Below are 23,680 nucleotides of genomic sequence, written 5' to 3'. Positions count from 1 at the left end.
GTATAACGAATATCGACACTACAGAAATAACGAATTATCCGAAAACTAATTAACGTAACATAAAACTAATATAACAGAACAAAATTTTGTATTTTACGAATGACTGACTTGTATAGCGCTACCTATGTGAACTGAATCGCCTCAAGGTGCTTTTTGCCGCTGGTGTCCATCTGCAGTATAGCGTGGTCCTTTTTACCCCATGGGGTCCCAATGCGCTTACAAACACATATTTGGCACTTTTTTTTTTTTTGACAGGATCTAATTAACCTACCAGCAAGTCTTTTGTAGTGTGGGAGGAAACTGGAGTACCCAGAGGAAACCCACGCAGGCACAGGGAGAACACTCAAACTCCAGGCAGGTCGTGTCGTGGTTGGGATTTGAACCAGCGACCCTATCGTTGCTAGGTGAAAGTGCTAACAATTGCTGGGAGCTGGACTTACCGTCTATTTGCTAACTAAATCTAGTTGCCTGAATTTCCAACCTGCAATAACCAAATTGTGAAACTAGAGTAAAAGCAGGTTCTCCAAGTTGGGTCTTTAAACGGACCACAAACAGTATTTTTTTAGTAAAAATTGTGAAACTAAAGCATGGTGGAGCTGTTAGTACCTAAATAGGTGACAATTAGTAAAATTATTATTGAGAGCATCAAAACTCACAAAGAGTGTAAATCTGACCTTATATGTTACAATACGCTTTTGCATTTTCTATTGGATCTACATCTATCAGAATAACTATGGGGTACAAGGACCTGTCAGGTTGTTTACAAACTGGGCTGTTTGGTAGGTTTTTACATTACATAGTTCTAAATAATTTAAAAGAGATGGAAATATACTTGTATGTCAACACAAGGCCTTCTGGGAATAGTTTCTAGTTTCTGTAGTTCTGTAGCATAAAGTCACTTTTTGTTCTATTTTGTGTGATTTTATTAAAGTGGTTGTAAAGGCAAAAATTTTTTTATCTTAATGCATTTTATGCATTAAGATAAAAAACCTTATGTGTGCAGTAGCCCCTCCTCAGCCCCACTAACACTTACCTGAGCCTCATCTCGATCCAGCAATGTTACATTGTTACATCGTTGGAGAGGTTGAAAAAAGACACAAGTCCATCAAGTCCAACCTGTGTGTATGTTTTTATGTCAGTATTACATTGTATATCCATGTATGCTATGGTCGCTCAGGTGCCTATCTAATAGTTTTTTTTTTATTATCTATGCTCCCTGCTGAAACCACTGCCTGTGGAAGGGAATTCCACATCCTTACCGCCCTTACAGTAAAGAATCCTTTACGCCAGGGGTCTCAAACTGGCGGTCCTCCAGCTGTTGCAAAACTACAAGTCCCATGAGGCATTGCAAGGCTGACAGTTACAAGCATGACTCCCACAGGCAGAGGCATGATGGGACTTGTAGTTTTGCAACAGCTGGAGGGCTGCCAGTTTGAGACCCCTGTTCTAAGCAGTTTAAGGTTAAACCAGTTCTTTTCTAATTTTAGTGAATGGCCACGTGTCTTTTTAAATTCCCTTTCGCGAAAGAGCTTTATCCTTATTGTGGTGTCATCAGTACAGTAGTTGTACATTGAAATCATATCCCCTCTCAAGCGTCTCTTCTCCAGAGAGAATAAGTTCAGTGCTTGCAGTCTTTTCCCATAGCTGAGATCCTCCAGTCCCTTAATTAGCTTTGTTGCCCTTCTCTGGACTCTCTCCAGTTCCAGCACATCCTTCCTGAGGACTGGTGCCCAGAACTGGACAGCATACTCCAGGTGTGGCCGGACCAGAGTCTTGTAAAGTGGGAGAATTATTGTTTTATCTCTGGAGTTAATCCCCTTTTTAATGCATGCTAAAATTCTGTTGGCTTTGCATGCCATTGCTGAGCCTATCATCTACTAGGCCCCCCAGGTCCTTTTCCATCCTAGATTTCCCCAGAGGTTCACCCCCTAGTGAGTAGATTGCATTCATGTTTTTGCTACCCATATGCATTATTTTAGATTTTTCTACATTGAACCTCATTTGCCATGTAGTTGCCCACCTCATTAATTTGTTCAGATCTTCTTGCAAGGTTTCCACATCCTGCTGAGAAATTATTGCTTAGCTTTGTATCATCCGCAAATACTGATATTGAGCTGCTTATCCCATCCTCCAGGTCATTTATGAATAAATTAAATAGGATTGGACCCAGGATAGAACCCTGGGGGACCCCACTTTCCAAACCGGACCAATCCAAGTACTCCCCATTTATCACCACCCTCTGAACTCGCCCTTGTAGCCAGTTTTCAATCCATGTACTCACCTTTTGATCCCTGCTGACAGACCCTAGTTTGTACAGTAAACGTTTATGGGGAACGGTATTAAGTGCCTTTGCAAAATCCACCACCTCATAGAAGGTTAATAGATTGGTTTGGCAAGAACGATTCTTCATGAATTTATGCTGATTACTTCTAATGATACTGTTTTAATTACTAAAATATTGTATATAGTCCCTTTTTATCCCCTTATTATGTGCATGAGTACCTTGGCTGTTCGGGACTCTCCCTCCTGATTGGCTGAGACACAGCAGCAGCACCATTGGCTCCCGCTGCCATCAATAAAAATCAGTTATACAATAAGGAGAGAGAGGTGGTGGGGTCAAACTGTGGCTCCGTGTCTGAATGGACACACAGAGCTGCGGCTCAGCTCGGATGCCCCCATAGCAAGCTGCTTGCTATGGGGGCATTCAACAAGAGAGAGGGGCCAGGAGCGCCAGTAAGGGGCATGAGAAGAGGAGGATCTGAGCTGCTCTATGCAGAACTACTGTGCAGAGCAGGTAAGTATAACATGTTTAATGAAAAAAAAAAAAAAAACTTAAGTATCACTTTAACTCCTCATTTAAAAATAAAATTTCCTATTTTTTACCTAAATTGGAGTTCTTAATTAAAGCCAATCTCTGGGCAAAACTCTCTCCAACTCCTACCCCCTTCTGATCCATTAATTGTTCAATCTCCTAAAGCTTTTTTTTAAATTATCTAACGACACCATTCATGATTCTTACTGGTGCAGCTTCCAGAATTGATGACTGGTGATCCAATGCTATATTGTGCTCCTGCGATGACCAGTTGCCTCTTCATGACATAATCACACCTATGCAATCTCTTGCATCCTAAGAGGACCCTTTTGCTGGACAGCCAATAGGAAGTGTCCGCATTGTTTAGGCAACCATGAGAATACCTGAAGAAAAACCATATTCTGAGTATACACTTGTATACTCAGAATACAAGTGTATGTACAGAATAACCTTTTAAATCATTGTTAATTATTTTTTTACATCCCCATATAAATAAACATTGTCCCTTGCAATGAACTTACTGCACCAATTTGAATCAAAGTTTCGATTGAGGTCTACTCCAAAGCAAGTTCCATTGTTATGGGGAGAGCGTGATTTTCTCCAGAGACGATCCTATGCATTAAAGCAGGATAAAACAGAGATTGAGACTAAAGAGATTACTTAACTATGACACTAACACTTTTATGCCCTGTACACACAATATGATTTTCCGATGGAAAATGTGTGATAGGACCTTGTTTTCGGAAATTCCGACCGTGTGTAGGCTCCATCACACATTTTCCATAGGAATTTCCGACACACAAATTTTGAGAGCTTGCTATAAAATATTCCGACAACAAAATCCATTGTCCGAAATTCTGATCGTGTGTACACAAATCCGACGCACAAAGGCCACACATGCTCAGAATAAATTAAGAGATGAAAGCTATTGGCTATTCCGGCCCGTTTATAGTCCAGACGTACGTGTTTTACGTCACCGCGGTCAGAACGATTGGATTTTCCGACAACTTTGTGCGACCGTGTGTATGCAAGACAAGTTTGGGCCAACATCCGTTGGAAAAAATCCATGGATTTTGTTGTCGGAATGTCTGATCAATGTCCGACCGTGTGTACAGGGCATTAGACTGTATGGAAGTAGGTAATATTATTGAAAATCATCTTACTGGGTCATATTTTCTTACCGTAGTCCAGGAGTACACAAACCCATCAATATTGAGGACAGGAACAATATAAAAGTCTATATTTTCTAGGGCTTTATGTATGATTTTATTGCTGTTATGATGTTCAAGTAGCTGCAAGAGAAAAACAAATGTAAAAAGTTTATTTCTATATTTTATTTGATCTTACAGACTCCCAGAAAAAAAACAAATACATATACAATTAGCACATCCTTATATATATTACACACCTAGAATATGACAAATACAAAAGGTAAAATATAAGATCTGCCTCTATTTGTAGGTGTTATGGGAAAATGTGTGAGCACTGAACATTAGGAAGAGGTAGTTCACAAGCACTTGGTGTACTGGAGAGTGATGTTTAACCAATTGGATGTTTATATATGGACAATAATGTATGAACACAATTAAGACACTGTAAAGGTGTGGTGGACTGTTTCTTGAAATGTTGTGATTCACACTGGGCTATTATAGATATATGTGTTTATATACATATTTGTGTTAATGGCTGATCGCTTAGCGCCACCTTATACCTGTAATTTTATTGCAGATGTAATGGTATGCTGCCATTGATGTAAAGGTGGCAGCACTGATCAATGTTTGTATATATTATTGAAGTTTTACATCAGATGTTTTATTATTTTTATCTTAGATTTTATTTTTTATTTTTTTATTTACCCATGTTTGTTTTTTAATTTTACATGTAAAAATGTTATAATATTTTTCTAGAACCCCAAAACATTATTATATATATATAGATATATAAGCGCAATTTTTGGGAAAAAATAAAATTAATTTTAGTGCACACAAACACAATATAATACCTATTTTTTTGTAAATTATAAAACATGATGTTATGCTGTATAAATAGATACCTAACAAACATGCCATGCTTTAGAAATGTGCACATTCGTGGAACTGCACCAAACTACGGTACTTGAAAGTCTCCATAGGCAACGCTTTATAAGCCTTTACAGGTTACCAGTTACACAGCAAGTATGGTGCTAGAATTAATTCGTGATATAACATTTAATGGCGATACCTCACATGTGTGGTGTGAACACCGTTTACATATGAGTGTGTGACCTACGTATGTGTTTGCCTTTGTGCGCAACAAAGGCGCTTGAAATTTTTTTTTATGGTATCATTTATTTAATTTAATTGTTTTTATTTTTACATTGTCTCTTTACATTTTTTTAGCAACTTTATTGCTATCACAAGGGATGAACAACATCCCTTGTGATAGCATGGGCAGTGACAAGTACTCTTTACTTAGACACCTGGAATCTATTAGACCCCAGATCTCTCCTTTGCCATTAAAAGCATCTGATTAAACTGAGATAGGTTTGATCAGATGCTTTCACAGGCCAGTAATGGCTTGTTTACATTCTGGCGCATTCTGACAAAATACTCATCGTTTCCAGTTTCTTAGACCGTAGAGATGATCAGGGATGTGCCAGTCCCCTGTCATCTCTATGGTAAGCCAGTGGAGCCATTCCTGAAGCATGAAAAAGCAATCCAGTGGCTATTTAGCCACTAGGACTGCTTTCTTTAATTTTAAAAAGAAATTCTGGTGAAAAAAAAGATTCAGGCATCATCCCAGTTTCACCACTCAAAGCCCAGGACGTCATATGACATCCTACGAGCGGGAAGTGGCTAAATAGCAAAGTGAATCTTTGCTTAGCTTAGTAAATAGGGTGAAACTGTGTTCACTTTGATTATCCAATCATGTGTAATCATGTAAAATATTTTTTTTTGCTTGCACTTGTTTGTTTTTTTTTTTTTTTACGTTAGCACAGTATCACTTTATTTAGTAAGCTAAGAGAACTTTTATTTGCAATTTGCACATCAAGACATTATACAAATTGGTTAACAAACTTAACAACACAATATTAATGTTTTTATTATGATGTGCTTATTCAGCAGAGCAAAGAAGAGAGTACAAAGTGCAGGAGGTCAAGGTAGCTGATCACAAGTCACACTTTGCAGATCTGACTTCATTAATGAGAATTGTAAAACTATGGACTGCTTCACTTTGCACATCATCTTTGTTTTTTTTACAGCTTTATTACAGGTTATAAACTGAACACACACATATTAAGTAATGTTCCTGCAAATGTATAGAATAGTATAGTAAGTTACTTACCTCTCTTATAAACCATTGACAAAATGCTACTGAGATCCATTCCCGGGCATGTATTCCACAGTCCATCCAAATAATTTTCTTTTTTTTATCAGATGGAAAACCAATCTGCAAATTCATTAAATGAATGTAATCAGTGAACATTCCTATCAGGAGGAATTTTTAATTTAGTTAGATTATGAATAATTGAGTAGTGATATCACCAGGAGAAAAATTTAGTCTATAGCGAATGTATGTTTTTCATTTTACAGTCAGACTTCTAATTTATTTTAGATGCAATCACTATTTTTATTTAATCCAGTTATATAAGCTTGAGGAAAGTCTAGAATCAATCATATGACCTCTAACATAAAAGGAAACTTTTTGTGCAAGACGCTGTTTGTAAAACAATGTTACTTTATCACAACTTTTTAATGACAGCACCATAATAATGTATTAATAACATGCTTTGAGAATTTTTAATGATCACTTACTGGCACTGTTTGTACACTTGTAGCATTCCTAAGGGTTGTAGCCCCCACTGCACTGTAGAAAGTGTTCTAACAGTTTTAAACATGAGTCTACCACCATATATGTTACATAAAAAAGGAATCAAATTAGTTCACTTTAAATGCGATTGAAAATCAAATCCACATGCTTTGTTTTTTGCAAACCATGGATCACTCAGCATAATTCAAGGTTCTACAAAATTACATGCATTCACCGAAAACAAAAACTGATTGAATTTTTCTTAGTCCCCAGAATAATGTGTTTTATCCCTCTGTTACATACAGTGGGGACGGAAAGTATTCAGACCCCCTTAAATTTTTCACTCTTTGTTACATTTCAGCCATTTGCTAAAATCATTTAAAGGGGTTGTAAAGGTAATTTATTTTTTTTTTAAATAACAAACATGGTATACTTACCTTCACTGTGCAGCTCGTTCTGCACAGAGTGGCTCCGAACCTGCTCTTCTGGGGTCCCTCGGCGGCTGTCTCAGCTCTTTCGCATGGTGGTTAGTTATTGCGGGCGCGCTCCCGTGATACAGCCGGCGGCTATAGCCGCTAGCTGTATCACTCGGCCCCGCCCCCAGCGCGCCGCATCATTGGCTGTGATTGACAGCAGCGCGAGTCAATGGCTGCGCTGCTTTCAATCCATCCACTATAGCCAATCAGCGACCAGGCTGATCGGCTGAATGGAGGTCGGGAGCAAGCGGCCGAGTTTCGAGGTGTCAGGTAAGTAATACGGGGGGGCTGGGGGCGGCGGTATTTTCAAAAGTTTATTCACCTTAATGCAAAGAATGCATTAAGGTGAAAACATTTATACCTTTACAACCCCTTTAAGTTCATTTTTGTCCTCATTCATGTACACACAGCACCCCATATTGACAGAAAAACACAGAATTGTTGACATTTTTGCAGATTTATTAAAAAAGAAATACGGAAATATCACATGGTCCTAAGCATTCAGACCCTTTGCTCCGTATTTAATAGAAGCACCGTTTTGATCTAATACAGCCATGAGTCTTTTTGGGAAAGATGCAACAAGTTTTTCACACCTGGATTTGGGGATCCTCTGCCATTCCTCCTTGCAGATCCTCTCCAGTTCTGTCAGGTTGGATGGTAAACTTTGGTGTACAGCCATTTTTAGGTCTCTCCAGAGATGCTCAATTGGGTTTAAGTCAGGGCTCTGGCTGGGCCATTCAAGAACAGTCACAGAGTTGTTGTGAAGCCACTCCTTTGTTATTTTAGCTGTGTGCTTAGGGTTATTGTCTTGTTGGAAGGTAAACCTTCGGCCCAGTCTGAGGTCCTGAGCATTCTGGAGAAGGTTTTTGTCCAGGATATCCCTGTACTTGGCTGCATTCATCTTTCCCTCGATTGCAACCATTCGTCCTGTCCCTGCAGCTGAAAAACATCCCCACAGCATGATGCTGCCACCACCATGCTTCACTGTTGGAACTGTATTGGACAGGTGATGAGCAGTGCTTGGTTTTCTCCACACATACCGCTTAGAATTAAGGCCAAAAAATTCTATCTTGGGCTCATCAGACCAAAGAATCTTATTTCTCACCATCTTGGAGTCCTTCAGGTGTTTTTTAGCAAACTTCATGTGGGCTTTCATGTGTCTTGCACTGAGGAGAGGCTTCCGTCGGGCCACTCTGCCATAAAGCCCCAACTGGTGGAGGGCTGCAGTGATGGTTGACTTTCTACAACTTTCTCCCATCTCCCGACTGCATCTCTGGAGCTCAGTCACAGTGATCTTTGGGTTCTTCTTTACCTCTCTCACCAAGGCTCTTCACCCCCGATAGCTCAGTTTGGCCGGTCGGCCAGCTCTAGGAAGGGATCTGGTCGTCCCAAACATCTTCCATTTAAGGATTATGGAGGCCACTGTGCTCTTAGGAACCTTAAGGGCAGCAGAATTTTTTTGTAACCTTGGCCAGATCTGTGCCTTGCCACAATTCTGTCTCTGATCTCTTCAGGCAGTTCCTTTGACCTCATGATTCTCATTTGCTCTGACATGCACTGTGAGCTGTAAGGTCTTATATAGACAGGTGTGTGGCTTTCCTAATCAAGTCCAATCAGTATAGTCAAACACAGCTGGACTCAAATGAAGGTGTGGAACCCATCTCAAGGATGATCAGAAGAAATGGACAGCACCTGAGTTAAATATATGAGTGTCACAGCAAAGGGTCTGAATACTTAGGACCATGTGATATTTCAGTTTTCCTTTTTTAATAAATCTGCAAAAATGTCAACAATTTTGTGTTTTTCTGTCAATATGGGGTGCTGTATGTACATTAATGAGGAAAAAAATGAACTTAAATGATTTTAGCAAATGGCTGCAATATAACAAAGAGTGAAAAATTTAAGGGGGTCTGAATGCTTTCCATCCCCACTGTACATATGCTTAGAGAAAAACACAGAGCCAGGTAGAGAGTAGCCATTCAGTAGCCAACTGAATGGCTACTCTCTACCTTCAAACCAAACCATCTGTGGGCAGCACAGTAGCTAAGTAGTTAGCACTTTGCCTAGCAGCACTAGGGTCATCCCAACCACTACCTGCATGGAGTTTTCATGTTCTCCCTGTGTCTGCATGAGATTTCTCCAGGCACTCCGGTTTCCTCCCACACTCCAAAGACATGCTGGTAGGTTTATTGGTTCCTGTCTAAATTAGTCTTAGTATGTGCATGTATGAATGTGAGTTAGGGGCCTTAGTTTGTAAGCTCCTTGAGGGCAGGGAATGAGTGTATAATATATAGTATATGTAAAGCGCTGTGTAAATGGATGGTGCTATAGAAGTACCTGTAATAAATAAATCTCAACTCTCATTACCCTGTCTCCCTGACACTCATATTAACCAGCATTTCACAAAGAGTAGAGGGCTACAAGTACATGCAGAGTCTTTAACAGCTAAGCAGTGTGAGCTTCCTAACAACCTTACCTGTGGCAATCCTCTGAAATCAACCACTAATGCCGCGTACACACGACCGGATTTTCCGGCAGAAAAGTTCAGACGGAATCGTTCCGTTGGACATTCCGATCATGTGTGGGATTCATCTGACTTTTTCTTTCTAAAATTTTGACGGACCTAGAAATAGAACATGTTTCAAATCTTTCAGATGGATTCAGTTCCTATCGGGAAAACCGCTCGTCTGTAAGCTTTTCCGATGGGCCAAAAACGACGCAAGGGCAGCTATTGGCTACTGGCTATTGAACTTCCTTTTTCTAGTCCCATCGTACGTCATTGCGTTCTAAACGATCAGACTTTGGTGTGATTGTGTGTAGGCAAGTCCTTTTCAGTGGAACTCCGTCGGAAAGACCGTCGGAGTCTATTCTGACGGCATAAGGGTCCCTTCACACCTGTTCACTCTACTGCATTATGTTGAGAGTTATCATGCATTCCTGTAGGCAGCCCATTTATTTGAATTTTGATTTTTTTTTTGACACAGCACACCACAACACATTGTAGTGCATTACCATGGGTTGCAGTGCACTGCAACTCAGGTGCGTTGTGGAGGTCAAAAAGTGAATGGCACTATGATACACTAGTGTGCATACTGCAACACTGTAGTGTGAGGCCAGCTTAAAGGTTAGTTCAAACTGAAATTAAAACAAAATATTCTATGCAGCTTAACTGTCATTAAGTATGTAGAGCCCTCCTAGGTAGGTGCTAGAGTGAGTGTACTATAGTTTTTTTGGGTTTCTCTGCTTAACAGAGAGACAGTAAATAAATATATGTGCTATCTACTTAACAGAGGCTGTGATTGTTTAGCAGAGTCTACTTAGTGTGCTCTGGTGCTGCTCAAGCTTTCTTGGAGTTTCATACTGGTCTAGTAGCAATGAAATGTGCTAGACAGTGGGGGGAAACCATGCAGATGAGAGGATGAATATCCATACAGCCCTGGAAAATTAGAAGGGGAGGTGACCCAATGCGTGCTAGGTGACTGTACTTATGGGCTCTCAGTCTTCTTCTACAGAGAGAGGGTCAGGTGGGGAGGGGTCCTGCTGCCCCTCCTCAGCACAGGCTACCCTGTGGCCTCAGGTGGATGAGGCCGAGGCAGAGTCTACTCAGTGTGCTCTGGTGCTGCTCAAGCTTTCTTGGAGTTTCATACTGGTCTAGTAGCAATGAAATGTGCTAGACAGTGGGGGGAAACCATGCAGATGAGAGGATGAATATTCATATAGCCCTGGAAAATTAGAAGGGGAGGTGCCCCAATGCGTGCTGGGTGACTGTACTTATGGGCTCTGAGTCTTCCTCTACAGAGAGAGGGTCAGGTGGGGAGGATCCCGCTGCCCCTCCTCAGCACAGGCTACCCTGTGGCCTCAGGTGGATGACCTGAGGGTCTGAAACACTGAAGCTGATTACCATAGTTCTCCTGCGACTGAGGGAGGATGTTCACAGATGCCAACTGGTGTTACTAAATCCCCTTCTTGGTGCTAGAAGTCAGCATACTGGGTGTAAGCTAAAACGGACAATGACTAGTGTCTTTAAGAAGCAAAGTCCACTAAATTCCTTCTGAAACCAAGGGACATTGCTCTATTCAGTACAGCCTGCTGCATAGTTCTACTAACAGTCTGCTACACAGTTCTACTAAGAAAGTTTTTCTCTCTTGTGAATAGTTAATTTGGAGTATCCTACTAAATCCCTTCTCCTATCCAAGTTCTCCAAATAAAACAAAAAACAAAAAGACATATCCCCCTAGACAAGTTATTGGAGACAACGAGCGGAAGAGTGTGTGCACCTGGCTGTGTGAAAAATACCCTGTGACTGTCTGCAGATTAATCTGTGGGAGTACCAGGGCACAAATAATTCAAGCAGCTCCTGTAGGAGTAGCGCTACAAGTACAGGACGAGTGAAAGTGTAATTCAAGTAAAATTCTTACTAAGTCTACCCCCAAACCCATTCTAAGACTAGTCTATCTAACAAGTAAAAGAAAATATGTCTATACTTATCTATTCTGAAGCTGATCCAGTCCAGTCACATGATCAGGTCCCAGCACCACCTTCAGTGTAAAGGAGAGGCAGCGACAATGGCTGCAGAGCCTGGGCAATAATAGCACCCATAGGCTTAATATGGGGCAGCCATTGTCAGCTGTCCCTCCTCTACACTGAAGCTGGTGCTGGAAGCGCCAGCTTTAGTGGGGTACAGGGTAGATATATTAATCTTAGACTAGGGTGGGAGTAAATTTAGCCTCAGTTAGAATTTGACAGGAATTACACTTTAAGCCACTGTATGATAAAAAAAGTTAGATTGTAAGCTCTTACGAGCAGGGCCCTTTGATTCCTCCTGTATTGAATTGTATTGTAACTGTACTGTTTTCCCTAATGTTGTAAAGCGCTGCACAAACTGTTGACGCTATATAAATCCTGTATAATAATAGTAATAAAACATGAAATCCACAATAACATTGCTAGCAGAACTACAGTTTATTAATAATCATGAAGCAGCAAGAATAAGGTAGCTGCATTAGAGCGGAGTTCCACCCAAAAATGGAACTTCCGCTTTAAGTGAAGGTGACCCATTGGTATGCCACATTTGACATGTCATTTTTTTTCGGGGAGCAGATACCCTTTTTTTAGAGGCATCCAGCTCCCACTTCCACCCGGGGAAGTTCACCTCTCCTCCCCCAATCACAGCGTGCAGCACGGCTTTGCACATGCACAGTGCATGCCCGGCTGTGAAGCCACAGCCGGGCGCCCACAGTCAGATTGCCGGTGCCGCAGAGAGGAGGGGGAGAGGCTTTGTTCGCCCGCATCGCTGGATCGTGGGGCAGGTGAGTGTCCGATTATTAAAAGTCAGCAGCTACACTTTTTGTAGCTGATGACATTTATATGGGCAGAACTCCACTTTAAAGTAATCATCTCGCTCCTTAACGTTGATACGAAATTATTTGCCAAAGTGCTTGCAGAAAGTTTGAAACAAATAATAAATAAGATTATACATCCAGACCAGGTAGGGTTTATACCAGGAAGAGAGGGACGTGATAACGGCATCAAAACACTTTTAGCAGTACAGAAAATCAAAGAGAGCGGAGCCCCAGGTCTACTACTGTCAATCGACATTGAGAAAGCATTTGACAGAGTAGACTGGGGCTTCATGATGTGCACATTGGAGGGGATTGGACTTGGGGATCGAACCCTTAGATGGATAAAGGCATTATACTTCCAACCCACAGCGAGGGTGAGGGTAAACGGTCTACTCTCTGAGCCATTTGAAATGTTCAATGGCACAAGACAGGGCTGCCCACTCTCCCCGTTGCTATTTGTGTTGGCTCTCGAACCCCTTCTCTCCAGGATTAGGCAAAACCCAGACATCAGCGGGTTAAGGATCGGCAAAGAGGGGGCGTGGCCAAGATGGCAGACTGAGCAGACGTACTTCTTGAGCTCTCCTGGAGTGTGATCCGACTATCTCATCCGTACCTAGTGACTGCGTGGATCGGCAAGATCCTGGCACATCTGGATGCCTTCTAAATCATTTGGGAGTCAAAATCGGGGTAAGAGACTGAAATTTCCTCCGAGTGCTTCGGTGGAGACCACCCCGGTCTCCTGCGCCCTTGCTTCTCCTGCACGCCTTCACAATATGGCGTCCCCAACTGACCACGAGGAGGCCTCTGCCCTGACCACTCCCGGTATACCAGAGGTTATGGCAGCTATTAGCTCCTGTCAATTGGCCCTCACGTCGAAGATTGAGGAGGCGCAACTAGATGTGAGTTTAATCTGGCAGGATTTGGACAAAATCAGGTCCCGTGTGACAGAAACGGAGCGATGGGTGGGGGATGTGGAGAACACAGTTACCGACCATGCTGCTTCCATCAGGGTCCCGCAAACTAAAGTTCGGGTGCTGGAATATAGGTGGAGGACGCTGAGAACCGGAGCCACCGGAACAATCTGCGGATTGTAGGACTCCCGGAGGGGGTGGAAGGCAGATCCCCCGCGCTGTTCACAGAGGAACTCCTGCGCTCCCTGCTGCCGGCGGCCCAGCTCTCCCCGTACTTTGCTGTGGAGCGGGCCCATCGTGTTCCACCCAAGCCGGAACCGGAGGGTGCTCCACCTCGTACACTCATACTGCGGCTCTTAAATTTCCGGGACCGGGATGAGCTACTTAGGGCCGCACTAGCGGCTGGTGTACTCCCCTATCGTAATGGCAAACTACTACTATTGCCGGACTACATGATGGAAACTCAGAGACAGCACCGATCATTCGACAGTATTAAAGCAGCTCTGCGCGCCAAAGGAGTCAAGTACAGTGTCATATTTCCGGCTAAACTGCGGGTGGTGGATGGAGAGACTGTACATTTTTTCACTGTCCCCAAGGATGCTGCTGCCTGGTTAGAGGCACTGCCGCCGTAGCGACTTCGTTCCGACTGCAGAATGATGCCTCTGCTTTACAACAGTTCTCTAGATACTGATGTAATGGGTAAGCTACTCAGTTATGTTATACTTTGAGTTCCCCTGACTTTGTTTGCCCCAACTGAGTACTTACAGAAATGTAGTAGATGCCCATACTGTCTACAGGACTGATGTATGCTACGTGGATCGCTGTGACATCTGCTTGTTGTACTTACCTGGCTGTCTGGAAGCTTTTCTCCATCTTAAGATGATCCTGTTGGAGCTACAGGCCCTGATGTATTAACTTCCATGGTACTGACCTATGCCTGCAACCAACTTCTAAGCGAGTGCCCCTGCTCTGTCAGGCGTAAGCAGTTATATTGGTTTTTTATTTATTTTTTTATTTTTTATTTTTCACTCCACTTCGATAGCTCTGGAATGTACCTTTTGTATTCACTACCACGAGTTTTTGTGCTCAAAATAGTCCAGGATATGTCCTAACTTGTTTGCATGTCCCCAAACTGTGTGGTTTGTAGTCCTTGGACTAAGGGTGTTATGGGATTTAGGTGCAGCTCTCTGTTTTGGGTTGCATGGGGTGGGGGGGTGGGGGAGGTTGGCCGTTGCTGACCATGTTTTTTGTTCCTTTTGTTTTTTTCTTGTTTCACTGCTCAGGTTAAGTTGGTCTATTGTAAATGATACTCGCCCATGCTGGCGTTTGTGGGAGTATGATACTACTTGGGGGAGGAGGCGCTCTATTGGGCTCTGCTGCACCTGGGGGAGCGGCTTGCTCCCCCTGGTCCAGGGGACCCGAGTGAGATCACAGTTCTTCCTACGATATGTCATTGTAATACCTCTGTATGGCTAAATTTCTGATAGTCTCATGGAACGTTCGGGGGCTTAACTCGGCCATTAAACGCTCCTTGGTACTTAATTACTTGCGGAAACTCCACCCACAAATCTGTATATTGCAGGAAACACACCTGGTGGGCTTGAGGGTCATGTGTCTGAAAAGGGCCTGGGTTGGTGCTCACTACCATGCTCCCTACTCTAATTATGCTAGGGGTGTCAATGTCTTAGTCCACAGATCCTTGCCCTTTCAGCTCATGGAAGTTAAACTAGACCCCAGCGGTCGTTATATTATTATACATGCACTGATCTCTGAGACCCCTTATGTGATAGTTGGGATCTACCTGCCCCCCCCTGCGGATATTGATGTACTTCATAGGCTGATGCAACAGATTACGGTGTACAATGTAGATAATGTGTTATTCTTAAGGGATTTTAATTTAGTGCCGTCCAGGGAACTAGCTACATGCTTCTGGCTCCCCACAACATGGTCTCTCCCAATGGGCTACAGCCTTCCACATGACCGATGTCTGGAGGCATTTCCATCTCTCGGACGGGGAATACACCTGCCTCTTCATGTCATACCGGACCATGTCAAGAATAGATTTGGCCTTTGCCTCCCCGGCAATGTTGCAGAGAGTGATCTCTACGGAGATCCTGTCTAGGGGTATCTCGGATCATGCTCCATTTTCAGTTACTATTCGAACCTCTCCGGAGGAGAGGGGTTGGATTGCAGACCCAGAGATTCAGGAGGTAATGCCTGAAGCATTTTGCAATTTTTGGATAGATAATACAGACTCTGCGGAGCCTAAGTTGCTATGGGATTCCTTTAAGGCATGGCTTAGGGGGGAATTTATCACAAGGATCGCTCAGCGGAAAAGACAGTCTGTGCAGTCTCTGCGGCAAATGGAGGAACAGGAGAGGTTACGCGAGGCAGAGTTTGTGCGGAGCCCGGGGCAGAGTAATTATATAGCCTGGCAGGACACGCTGCGGGACCTTTCCCTGCTTAGATTAGATCTCACCAAGAAATCTATGATCGATGGTGCCCAAAGGGTGTTCGAATTTGGGGACAAAAATGGCAGGTTGTTGGCCTGGCTAGCCAGGGGACAGCATTCAGTGACCCACATAGGGCATTTGAGGGGACCCAGCGGTCATCTTCTGACGTTACAAGCGGATATTAATGAGAGATTCCTGAGTTTTTATCAGGCCCTGTGCTCCTCTAGGGTCTCCTAAAATGACGCAGATCTATTTCATTATTTAGACCAAATCCAGCTTCCCGCCCTTGAATCAGGGAAAAGAGAAAAATTGGAGGAAGACATTTCACTGGAGGAAGTGCAGGAGGCATTGGGCTCTATGCAATCTGGGAAGGCACCAGGGCCAGATGGGATTCCTATAGAATTCTATTCAACTTATCCTGAATTGCTGGCACCCAGGCTTACGGCATTGCTGAAGCAATTCACGGCTCTGGGTTGTCTACCTGATTCAATGTATGATGCGATAGTGGTGTTGGTGCCCAAGCATGGCAAGGACCCTGAGGAGTGCGCCTCCTACAGGCTGATATCGCTAATTAATGCTGATGCAAAAATGCTGGCAAAAATACTGGCCACCAGGCTCAGAAGAGTTATGGATGATCTTGTCCATGCAGACCAGATGGGGTACATGGTGAGTAAGGGCACCGATATTAATATCCGTCGCTTATTTCTTAACCTGTCTACTTCCCATAGTAATGCTGGTACAAGAGTCATAGCCTCTCTGGACGCGGAGAAGGCTTTTGACTCCGTGGAGTGGGGTTATCTCTGGGAGGTTCTGCGAAGGTTTGGGTTTGGTCCTAAATTTCTCCACTGACTGAGTCTGCTTTACCATGCCCCTAGAGCTAGGATACGTATAAACAGTAACCTTTCGGATTACTTTCTCCTTCAGAGGGGGGCCCGCCAAGGGCGCCCCTTATCACCTAGCCTGTTTGCCTTGGTGCTGGAGCCTTTGGCGGTCCTGATTAGAGAATCTGATCGCATAGTAGGTCTTCGGATCGGCCCTCTAGAGGAGAAGATATCCTTATACGCAGACGACACCTTGCTGTACCTGCAGGATGCTGAATCGTCACTGGATGCTGCCTTGGCAGCCTTTGATGAACTTGGAAGATTTTCAGGAATTCGCATTAATTGGGCCAAATCCGCCTTATTCCCTTTGGATGAGCAGGCCAAGGTGAATGGGACACGGACCCCCTTGCAATGGGTGGAGGAATTCAATTATTTAGGTATTAGGATATCAAGGGATCTGGGCTCCTTTCCGCGCCTTAATCTCCAACCGGTGGTCCAGCGTCTTAGAGATCATTGCTCACGTTGGGCTAATCTCCCGCTTAATCTTCTTGGTCGCATTAATATCCTGAAGATGATTTACCTTCCCAAGTTTACCTATCTCTTCAGGAACTGTCCCGTATGGTTATCCCCGTCCTTTTTTAAGGATATAGACAGTAGCATTGGTTCCTTTCTGTGGAAGGGTGCTTCCCCTCGGTTGGCCAGACAGACTCTCCAGCTTCCTGTGAGTTGTGGTGGCCTTGCCTTGCCCAGTTTACTGGTGTATTATTGGGTGGCCATGCTTGTTGCAGTGAGGTGGTGGTTTCAGCAGTCTAGAGCGAATGCAGCTGTGTGTTTGGAGGCGGCCATAGTAGGCTCTCTTACGGAGCTGAGCAATTTGGTGTATAGGGGCCCCTCGACATATCCCTCCCTTCCGACCACGACTGCGGCAACCCTACGGGTGTGGGCTATGGCCAGGCAATGGTTTACCTGTCCTAATAGATGGTCCCCCTTTTGTCCCTTGTGTGGTAATCCTTCACTCCCTCACTTCAGGACTATACCAGATCCTCAACTTTGGGCCCGTTATGGCATTAAGCTGTTAAAAGATGTGCTCCAGGAGGGATCTCTTCTCTCTTCTAGGGCTCTTGCAGATAGATTTGCCCTCCCTGCCTGGATGCAGTTTAGGTACCATCAGATGCGTCATGCTAGTAGGGCACAGTTCCCAATGCCTCCCAGTCTCAAAGCAGACCCTATTGAGGAATTGCTGGCACAGGAATCCCTCGATAAGATTATGTCTACATTGTATTTTGCTCTTATTCAAAAGGATTCACCCAAAATGGAGGCCCTATGGAATAAATGGAAAACAGACTTGCCTGACTTAGATAGAGAGACATGGGAGGAATTATCAAGGTACTGGGCTGAGGTGGGGGAAGCTATTAATATTCGCCTTCAGCTGAATATCTCAGTGACACCAGAGTTGGCCCTACTAGGTATCCAGGATGACGAGCAGAGACCTAGATACTCTAAGATACTGATTTCATTATTTTTTTTTACGCCAAAAAAGAAATCTTGCTGAAATGGACCTCTCATTTGCCCCCTACGATAAGATCATGGGAGGACTCAGTTAATGCAATATTGCCATTATATAAGTTAACATACATGAGTAGAGGGTGTCCTTTGAAGTACGAGCGTATTTGGAGGCCGTGGACAGATCCCACATATAGCGCCTGCCCTGGCTGACGGGGCTTACAATTGTGCTTGTTTTTTCTCAAAATAATTTTGTGGTGTTTTCCTCCCCTGTCCCCCCCCCCCCCCTTCCCCTCCCACCCCCTTATCCTTATATATACTAGGCACCGTTTGTATTCTTGAGTAGATACTCTATTATTCATGTCGCCTGATGCTCTGTACTAATACCTTTAAGTTGACGTTCTTGTATGATTTTGACTGTATTTATTTACTGTCCAAACAAATGTATCATACCAACTTCATGTATATTTTTCTTTTAATAAAGACCAACCTTGTTGTAAAAAAAAAGGATCGGCAAAGAGGAGTATAAACTAGCTGCCTTTGCGGATGATCTTCTGCTCTATGTCACACGCCAGAGGACCACTCTCCCGAATATTATATCTACATTAATAGAATACGGGAAGCTCTCCAACTTTGAGGTTAATCTGACCAAATCGGAAACGCTAGATATCAACAAAAGCAAACTCAGAGATTATTCATATCAAAAACACTTTCCATTTATTTGGGGGAAAAAAAGAACTTAATTACTTAGGAGTTAAAATAACTACTTCAAAAGAGACCCTGATCCAGAAACTATATGCCCCTTCTTAATGAAATAAAGCAAGAGCTGAACAGAATCTCATGAGGTCAGTTATCTTGGGGAGGTAGAATTGACATTCATAAAATGGTAATATTAAAATCACATATAAAATGCAGATGCTTCCAATATCACTTCCACAAGCGTACCTCAAAAGTTTACACACAATGCTTTTAAGATTTATTTGGAGAGGGAAAAAACATTGTTTAAATTTCACTCAGTAAACCAAAGACAAGGATAAGGGGGGGTGGGGAGCACCAGATATTTTTAAGTACTATGAGGCAATTGCTTTAGCACGAGTAATAGATTGGGTTAAAAAGAATAAAGAAAAACAATGGGTAAAAATGGAAAATACAATTAGTGAAAACAAGTTAAATAAAATTGTATGGATTCCACCACACTTAAGAAAATGTAGCGCTGAAACACAGGATATTACAAGACATGCACTTAAAGTTGGGACACATTGCACAAAAGGGAGCACTGGGAGTTCAATTCTCCCCTAATTCCACTTAAGGACACTGAATACTTTTCACCGGGGATGGAGGACTGGTTCGGGAAGTGGATTTTGGAGGATGACGTCCAACTAAAGGATGTAATGGAGCAGGATATAAAATTTGCACAATTCAAGAACTTAAAGATAAGGACAATCTCCTCGTCATAGACCCATGGAGGTATAACAAATTGAGCCATTTTATTAACTCCCTCCCGCAGCCAATTAGATCGGCAGATAAACTACTCCCACTGGAGAAAATTTGTGTACAAAAAAAAGGAAGGGGGGGTTCTCTAAGATCTATAAAGTATTAATAGAATTGAGGAACATAGATGTCCCCCCATATATCAAGAAGTGGGAGAAGGAATTGGAAAGTAAGCTTAAAGACTCGGAAGCGTGGCAGATACTAAGGAGAGCTAATGCCACTGCAAAAAAAAACTGCAAAATGCTGGAGTTGAACTACAAGTGTTTGGCGAGAATGTACGTGACCCCCGACAGAGTACATAAATGCCAGAAGGAATTTTCACAATTATGCTGGAGGTGATGTAAAGAAATAGGGACAATGGCACATATTTGGTGGCAATGCCCAGAAATTAAAAAATTCTGGGGGGAGGTAAGGGGAATATTCCAAGAGATTACCAATATTGCTAACCCAAATGACCCCTGGGAGTGCTTATTTCATAAGAGCGAAATGCCCGCTAAGACATATCTGAAAACGCTGTTGCCACAGCTCACCGATGCGGCTAAAAGCCTTATACCAAGGTATTGGCAAAAGAAAGGAAGACCCACGATGAGAGACTGGTTCAACAAAATTAACTAAATACAAAGTCTAGAATACCTTAGGTTTAGTGAAGGGACGAATATGGAAGTCTTTGAGACGAAGTGGAGGAAATGGGTGGAGTTCAAAGACTCTCTAAGAGCGGCCGAGGTATGGGGCTTTTAGCCTAGAGGTCTAGACACTGTGAGTCGGCGTATAGCGAGCCAGGGTGTGACGAGTTGACATTGGGGAAAACAGGAGCGGAGTGGAGTAGGAGCGGTGGAGAGGGAGGCGAAATAAGAGAGGCGAGGCTGCAGGGTCGGGGGGGGGGTGTCTTAGGATGTGTTGGAAAGAGGTTAGTTTATTGTAACAAGGGTTTTTTTATGATATATTTGTTTGGTTAAAAGCTGACAAAAATTGCCACCATGATGTGACGACGTGAAGGGACGAGTTTTTGAACTTCAATAACTGAAACATAACTCACGGAAATATATCTCGCTGACGTGGCAAAAAAAAAAAAGGAATCATGTTAGGATCGTTAAAACTGAAGCTTCCATTCAGTGCTGGAGGGAATCATTGAAGCTAGGACTAGCTCCAGGACATGCACGTTACTGTATAAAACTTAGATATACTGTAGGCTGTGCCCTGAAGCTTGGACTGTATTACGGTGTCAGGCTATTGCAACCCCCAGCGCTAAATAGAGGCCTTGGTTGTGACACATTCCTGCTGTCCTCAACAATATTCATGTATAAAACTTACTTTAAAGTAGTAAATAGGCCTAAATTCATAGGTTGATCCCAAATAATTTAATGTAACTAGATGTGGATATTCTTGCTTGATTTGGTCAATCCACTTGTAAATCTGTAAAAGACAAATAAAACTGTATTATTACTTATGTGTCTATGAAGGTTCTCATTTATCCAGGTCATGATAGATCTAGTGGTAGTTAGTCACATACAACTAGACTTGTTCTGTAAAGTTGAAGAAGTTATGTAGCTTAACCAAACTTTTTTTTCAGTTCCTATGTAGACGTGGACTGGACAAGCTATGAAATATCTTTAACACTACAGAACAATTCCAGTTGAATGTGCCTAACTACTACTAGGTATACTTACTTATGTATTAATTATGGGTACCACATTTGTAGAGCAAAATTCTATTAGCTCATCTGGATGTTTTTAGTATTTACAGGATTACATACTTTAAAGTAGAACTATAGGCAAAACTTTTTTTTTTCTATTTTGGATAGCATAAGGGAGGGTCATAACCCCTGGCTGATTTTTTTTTTTCGCCATCTGTGTTTCATTGTGGAGATTTTCCTTCACTTCCTGTCCCATAGCCAAAGAGAATGTGAGAGTAAATCACTGCGAATTAAGGGAAATCCTTGGGGACCCCCATGTCACCGGGACTAGTATCCCCATTGAAAGAGTTCCCCTCTATTATGTTTCTGGGGACTACCCAAAATTTTGGGTTTTCTTTTACTTTAATTTTCAAAGTTAATGATAAACAAGACAAATAGAGAGGATGAATCTCCTTAATGGGGCACAGACAGCAATAAAAATCCACAAGTGTTCTAATCCTTCTCCACTCTGTCCAAAACTGGAAAAAAAGTGTTGCCTTTAGTTATAGTTTAACCGGTTCCTGACCGGCTCACGCAGATATACTGTGGCAGAATGTCTCTCCTGGGTGAAACCCTGTATGGGTACATCCTTCCCCTTTTTGGTCACCAGAGGGTGCGCGCGCCCGCTGCACGGCGGGGGTCACGATTCGCATGGCCGGCGATCTCCACTGGCCACGCACAATCGCGTGCACCAGTGCCGGCACTGAGATTTGTGTGTGCTGTCAGAGGAGAGGAGACATGTCGTTTGTTCCTAGTAAGTAGGAACAGCAATATATCTCCTCTCTTACTCAGTCCTATCCCCATACATATTGCTGTTCCTACTTACTAGGAACAAACGACATGTCTCCTCTCCTCTGACAGCACACACAAATCTCAGTGCCGGCACTGGTGCACGCGATTGTGCGTGGCCAGTGGAGATCGCCGGCCATGCGAATCGTGACCCCCGCTGTGAGGAGAGGAACAAAGATATGTCTCCTCCTCTAGTCAGTTCCATCCCCCCACAGTTAGAAACACAAATGAGGGAACACACATTTAACCCCTTGATCACCCCCTAGTGTTAAGCCCTTCCCTGCCATTTTTATAGCACTGATCGCTGTATAATTGTCAGTGGTCCCAAAAATGTGTCAAAAGTGTCCGATATGTCCGTTGCATTGTCGCTAAAAATCGCAGATCACTGCCATTACTAGTAAAAAAGAAATTATAAAAATGCCATAAAACTTTCCCATAGTTTGTAGATGCTATGACTTTTGCGCAAAACAATCAATATACGCTTATTGCGATTCTTTTACCACAAATATGTAGAAGGATACATATTGGCTGATGAAGATTATTTTTTCTTAAATTTGGGGGATAATTATTATAGCAAAAAGTAAAAAATATTGTTTTTTTTTTCAAAATTGTTGCTCTTTTTTTGTTTTTTTTTACCGCAAAAAAAAAAAAAAAAACACAGAGGTGATAAAATAGCACCAAAAGAAAGCTGTGTTTGTGGGGAAAAAAGGACACAAATTTTGTTTGGATACAGCATTGTATGACCGCGCAATTGTCAGTTAAATTAACGCAGTGCCAAATTGTAAAAAAAGTGCTCTGGTCAGGGAGGGGGTAAAATCTTCCGGGGCTGAAGTGGTTAATAAGTAAATAAGTAAACTCTGTTATGGTGCTGAATGGGTTTCATGTTAAAAAGCAATACATTTGGTTCCCCTGTCCCCAGGCATTTGTAAATTAATTAATTAAAGTAAATGTATTGTGTTTTTGTAAGAAGTGCCCTCCTTAATTATATTAAGAATAAAAAAGTAAACACTTCAACAAAAAAACTAACAAACATGTTTTCATTTTTTCAGATAAATATGAAATATTGCATAATTATATTTGATATTTATCTCTGTAGCCATTAGGAATAACTCCAGGTGCTATTACCTGTCGGACACCTGCTTTTTATTGGTGTCTATGTCCCTGTTGCAGATTTTTCCCCCACTCCCTGCCTGGGGAAACAGTTACAAGCAGAATGTGAGGGAAAATTTTTCTAGAAATTTAGAAAATAAAATAAATTCTAAATAGTAGTAAAAACAGAGGGGGATTTTAACATTTCTGTATGCCTTTCAAAACAAAAATTATATACGTATATCATTTGTCTTATTTTTTTTTTAACTTCATTTATGAAATGCCAAGCACTTGACTGGTGAGAAACACATTCTATTATTGCACACATAAGTGGTTCAGCTGACTGTTGCATTAAAGTATAATTAAAGGCAAACTTTTGTTTGTTTTGGGCAGAGGGGAGAGGGATTAGAATACCTGTTAAGTTTTTATTGCTGCCTGTGCCTGCATTAGGGAGATTCACACTCTCTATTTGTCCTGTTTACCATTATCACTAAAAGTGAAATTATAAGAAAATCTCAAATTTTGGGTTGTC

The 23,680-nt window shown here is 42.5% G+C and overlaps 1 protein-coding gene across 1 annotated transcript in view; it reads right to left on the bottom strand.

The window, feature by feature from the left end:
• LOC141147756 (carboxypeptidase O-like) overlaps positions 1-23,680 on the bottom strand; it is a 117,565-nt gene that overhangs the window by 10,472 nt on the left and 83,413 nt on the right. Inside the window, exons 5-8 of the mRNA XM_073634938.1 lie at positions 20,910-21,011; positions 6,137-6,241; positions 3,994-4,104; positions 3,334-3,424 (exon numbers count right to left, since the gene is read on the bottom strand). Coding sequence (XP_073491039.1) covers positions 3,334-3,424; positions 3,994-4,104; positions 6,137-6,241; positions 20,910-21,011 — 409 coding nt within the window. The remainder of the gene's footprint in view (positions 1-3,333; positions 3,425-3,993; positions 4,105-6,136; positions 6,242-20,909; positions 21,012-23,680) is intronic.

Source organism: Aquarana catesbeiana, linkage group LG06, assembly GCF_042186555.1.
Source record: "Aquarana catesbeiana isolate 2022-GZ linkage group LG06, ASM4218655v1, whole genome shotgun sequence".
Taxonomy (NCBI): domain Eukaryota; kingdom Metazoa; phylum Chordata; class Amphibia; order Anura; family Ranidae; genus Aquarana; species Aquarana catesbeiana.
This window is presented reverse-complemented; position numbering and strand designations above follow the sequence as displayed.